This window comes from Anarhichas minor, unplaced genomic scaffold (genome assembly GCF_050575085.1).
Source record: "Anarhichas minor isolate MPS153535 unplaced genomic scaffold, ASM5057508v1 ptg000025l, whole genome shotgun sequence".
Lineage (NCBI taxonomy): Eukaryota > Metazoa > Chordata > Actinopteri > Perciformes > Anarhichadidae > Anarhichas > Anarhichas minor.
The window spans coordinates 13,299,047-13,303,896 of NW_027466471.1; the positions used below are offsets into that span (position 1 = coordinate 13,299,047).

A 4,850-nucleotide genomic window follows, 5' to 3' on the forward strand; every position below is an offset into this window, starting at 1 on the left:
GATTACGGAGTCATTCATTGTCCCCGGACAAAGGTGGAGAACGTATGCACACTTAATAATCTATCATTCTGTTTAATCTGCAGAAACAAGACACAAAATATAGAAAAATATCTTTATTCCTACTGCAGAACAAACCCAGGTCTTCAATATGCTGTAGAAAAGTAAATATAACGTGTAAACGTCTGCAAACTGTCTTTGCCTCCCCATTGTATCTTCTGTAACGGCACGGTTGGCCAATCTTCACAGTTTAATATTGGAAAAAACTGTTGGTACACTAGAATAATATCTTTAAATGCTCATATCAGGTCTTCATCGGTCCATTCCTGCAATGAAATAAGAAGTTAAAATATGCAGCTTAACTAAGTTTTGTCGGCATGTAATTCAAAACATGGTCTCACCTCATCTTCTGTTAAACGAGGTTCTTTCGCTACATGACCGTCTTCTTCATATCCTCGCTTTCGTTTGCTGCAATACAAAAGCAATAAGTTAAGAATTATTGTTAAATATTTCATAATCAGAAGGACCTTTACAACCCCTAACCGGTGGTCAACACTGTTCCTTTCATTCAACGTTTGTGACCGACCTCCAAGTCCATTTTCAACGCTCATCTAGGAAAAGCCATGTGGCATCTAGTGTCCACCACACCTTCATGACCGCCATTGGTAGTTCTAGTTCCCCCATGTCTCTCCATTTTCAATCGTTACGCCGCTCCATTTAGACTAGTTCACACCATGTATGAATACATACAGACAATAAGTGATTCCCCGAGCATGGGCCTGTCACAAACATGTCCACTTTATCTTACAGGACAGAGTGCACCATCATGTCACTGGCTGCTGCCATCCAGGTAATGTGACTTTCACAGGTTTCTACCCGAGAATCAAAGCGTGGTAGTCGGACCACACGACCAGCCGGCCAAAGCGAGTCCTCGTCCCGTGAGGCGCCCTACCGAAGACTTACGTCAGTTTGTATTTATAAGCATGTGGCCTAGATTCCTGGCAGTTCAAAACGCAATATGGCTGTTCTCCGTGGGAAACCACTTGCTGCATATCTGAATACTGTCCTTTCCAAAGCCCTTCCCCAAAAAACGCTTCAGACACGGGGTGTTGAACTGATTTAAAATTAGACTTGGAAGAGATGATTTCTATGAAGATGGACCTGAGATACAGTCGACTGCGGAAATGTCTGAACTTCTTTTATCCCGGTATTCCTGCCACTCCCCCCCCAGTCTCCCTGGTTCTGGTTAACTGACCCTGATCAGACGCTCCTGTGAGGATTACAGTGGAGGGGCAATCCAAAGCATTGAAGTAGCGTTTCTTTCTGCCGTCATCAGGGAAATTTAACACAGCACCTCTCTCCAAGATGACACAAGCCTTAACTCCTTTCTACACACCGCCCACTCGCCCACGTCACCTGCTTTTATGACGAGCTCTTTCTTCGAACCGCTAACGACATTGTACGAACTACCGCGCAGCACCGGAACCACTTGTTAGATTTTTTTTTTTTATATGCTGCTTTGTTTGTCGATATTATACACTTAGGCTTGTATAGAAGCGTAGGGTGTTTGTGTGTGATCTAGCTGAATGATAGTTTGTAGGAGATATCTGTAACCTGTGCATGTGTTAATCCTAAATGGATCCTGCTATAGTGTGTGGGCCTACATATATGCTGCTCTAACAAACATCACCCGAACTCCCTCGAAGCCTTGGGGGGGAGGAGGGTGTGTAAACGAAAGCTTTCATGCATTTGCAGTCTCTCTCGCTCTTTTCCAGAACACTTCTGCACCGACTATTTTCATATAGATTCATCCCGAGAAGTCATGCCATGCACAGATTTATCATGTTCAAAGTCATGAGGGGGGGGGGGGGGGGGGTGTGTCGGCCTCGTGTGCCTCCTGGTGACTCGAGCCGCTGCAGAGTCTGAATCTGTGCCTGTCATAGCTCGAGAGTTTACCAAACTGTTTACTGTAGTTGCACTTAAAGATACCACGGACCTCACCAAGTGTTTAACGGACGGCTGGCGACAGCCTCGACGTCTCCTCGTCAGCGATACCAATATCAGCTGTGCTACATGGTATGGGTGATGAATGTGGCGTGCTGTTGTACTTCCTTTCTGTATTTCATACAGCTGATGATGTGTTCCTTTTTATTTTTCTACCTGATACTGAACCTTGAAACCTTTTTGCATCTTAGATACGACAACCTGGCTAAAATAAAACTGTTACTATGTATAACAACAGAAGACGTGAGTTGCTTACTGTGTGTGTGGGTGACAGAAATACACGACACTAGTTCTGTCTTAATATAGGGACTAGATCAACTCCACAATAAAGTCACATATAGTATGGCAGTGTGACAATATAGTATTCTCAGAGTAAACGCGCACGAGTGACTTCATCTCCTTACTTGCTTGAACTGGAAAACTCCGCATGAATCCTCTCCAATTTCTTTTTGGAAGCATTCACCTCCTCCGGTTTAGGAAGTTCATACTTCTTCAGGAGGGTTTTCATCTCTGGATGAACACAGAAAACATTTACTTTAGTCTTGGATCAGACTTGTTGTCATGAGTGAAGCTCAAAGGGCTCAACATCACCACCTTGTGGTGTGAAATGAAGGTGCAGTTTACTCACGTCTCATAGAGTCGTACATCTTTGAGAGAGTCTCTTTGTCCTCTTTCAGTCGCAGACATTCATTCAGGTAGCTTGACATTTAAAAAAAAAAAAAAAAAGATTGTTTACATTTACAAACTTTCAACTTAAGTTGAATAAAGTTCTGTCTTTATTCTGCTGGAACATATTCCCAAAAAAACAAATGCGTTAATGATGCTCATCCAGTTGATTATTTAATTAAATTTATTGCTGTTTATTATTACTAAATTACTTCAAGATCTACTTTTTAAACTTGGCACCTCTCCATGCTGAGACCGGCTCTCGATGCGCTGTCCAGAATAGCTGTTAGAGCAATCTGAGAGGGGGGGAACAGCAGTCCTGCGTCCGTCATGGCCGCCTGTGTCAGAAAGTCATCTGCACTCTTCCTCAGCGACTCGGGGTTCTCCAGCGTGGGGTACCTTGTCTGAAGGATGACATTTATGAAAAAGGACATAATTCATTGAGACGGGACAAAACATGTGAACTGCTAAATGAGCCAGATTTGGACTACGAGTGCCAGAGTAATATCTGCAGCTCTCTCCAGGGGTCCAGCTACCTTGAGGTCGATGAGCAGGCCCTCCATCGGTCTGTAGGGGTTGTGGACCACCAGGTGAAAGTTGAGCTGTTGGATCAGCAGCAGCTCAAACTCCAGGATCTGTTCCAGAACCCTTTCCTGCCCCGCCGGGGTCTCCTGAAGAAGGTTGCCCACAAACTGGGTGCTGGAAACGTTGAACTCATCCACTTTACAGGACAGGTAGGTACAAGTCAGCCTGAAACGGGAAGGTCAGGTAAGAACCAGCCTGAAACAGGAAGGTCAGGTAAGAACCAGCCTGAACAATAAAGGATTGTTCCCAAATGGAGCTACTAAAGTTGCTAAAGGTATCCCAGCATTTACACCGTTGTAAACATTATTAATTCATATTTTAATTAAATAACTGGATTTGCAGTTTGCCTACCATGTTTACATACAGCTAGGACTTTTTGGTCATTCAAGCTAAATAAATGTTGCTTTTTTAATTCCCCCTCAAACATATCTGTACTCACATGATAATCCTGGGGTGGTACTCCATGATGGAGTTGTTCAGGTAGAATCTTCTGAAGTACATGATGGCTGTACCCTGCACAGGTGAGACACATGTAGGTCAGATATGCCATAATAGACGAATCTGGAGTATTTTTTCCTTCCTACATTCATGTGGATGAGTCCAAGACCGAGCGTCTGGGAGGCGGGGTTAAAGGAAACGCTAGTGCGCATGCTCAACGGGGCAATTTCAGAGCGAGACAGATAGATAGATAAAGCACACACACATACCACAACAGACTTGGGCATTATAGGCTTGAAGGCATTGCAGAAGTCCACCATCCTCTTCTCGTAGTGTCGGATTAAAACCTCTTCCTCGTGACGCTCCAAGAGCTTGGACTCACTTACCCCAGGCTGGTTCAGAGAGAGAGAGAGGCGGGAGGAGGTGGAGTACACTGTCAACACACACGTGTGCCTGTTGTCCTTGTTATGGTATTATTTTTATGTAACGTCACATATTACCTTCCCACCCTCTAGCATCTTGTTGCGGAAATTCTGGTTGGCCTTGTATCTCTTCTGCTCAACATCGTCTTCACTTGCAAAAATCCAGTATTTCCCCTGTGAACTTTTGTGGAACATGGCTGCCTCTGCAAGAAAAGAGGAAAAACAGGACCGTGACAGAAAATAAGAGTGAACGTTGGATGCGACGTTTTCCCGGTTTGCTGCAGAATCAATTAAACATACTTTAAGTGTGTTTAAATATGCGCTAGTCCATTCAAAACCGGATAGCGTTGACAAACACCAGCAATAACAAAAACGATGCGCGTCGCAACTGTCCTGTGTCAAAGTTGTCCCCTTGTGATGACGTGTATTACCGTATTTTATGATACAGTGCGCAAAATAAATATTTATCAGTACGCTTCTAGTGCCCTGATATCTGCCATAAACCTCAACGCAATATGAATATGAAAATATTTATGGATTATAAAGCTAGAGCTTAAATAGTATCCAGTTATTTGTATTCATCCATGGTTGTATGATGTACTTATCCATGGTCGTTATATTACCTACAGTTAACTTCTATTACACTAAAACACTTTTTACACCATTTATTGTTATTTTCATTCCATTCAGTCACGTGAGGCCGATAATTCCTGAGTATTGGGTTTGGTATGAGTTATT

General features: G+C 43.4%; 1 protein-coding gene across 2 annotated transcripts; it reads right to left on the reverse strand.

The window, feature by feature from the left end:
• Window positions 1–98: 98 nt before the first annotated feature.
• ccnh (cyclin H) lies at window positions 99–4,534 on the reverse strand. 2 transcript variants are annotated; one of them, XM_076099064.1, is made up of 10 exons: window positions 4,413–4,534; window positions 4,191–4,315; window positions 3,960–4,082; window positions 3,692–3,765; window positions 3,204–3,417; window positions 2,908–3,071; window positions 2,630–2,700; window positions 2,406–2,511; window positions 399–465; window positions 99–323 (listed from the first exon to the last, which is right to left on the reverse strand). In XM_076099064.1, exons 2-10 carry the CDS (start codon window positions 4,305–4,307, stop codon window positions 297–299), a joined length of 963 nt encoding a protein of 320 aa, XP_075955179.1. In that variant the 5' UTR covers window positions 4,308–4,315; window positions 4,413–4,534; the 3' UTR covers window positions 99–296. The 2 variants fall into 2 exon arrangements, with proteins under 2 accessions (XP_075955179.1, XP_075955180.1); XM_076099065.1 differs by having other exon boundaries at window positions 4,191–4,527.
• Window positions 4,535–4,850: the final 316 nt, after the last annotated feature.

What these genes read in the sequence shown, in the direction of transcription:
- ccnh (XM_076099064.1), bottom strand. Translation starts at nt 4,307, where the DNA reads ATGTTCCACAAAAGTTCACAGGGGAAATACTGGATTTTTGCAAGTGAA. An exon ending in GCCGGTCTCAGCATGGAGAG is followed by an intron (nt 2,701 to 2,907) that starts GTGCCAAGTTTA and finishes TTAAATGTCAAG; the next exon opens with CTACCTGAATGAATGTCTGC. An exon ending in CTCGTTTAACAGAAGATGAG is followed by an intron (nt 324 to 398) that starts GTGAGACCATGT and finishes ATTTCATTGCAG; the next exon opens with GAATGGACCGATGAAGACCT.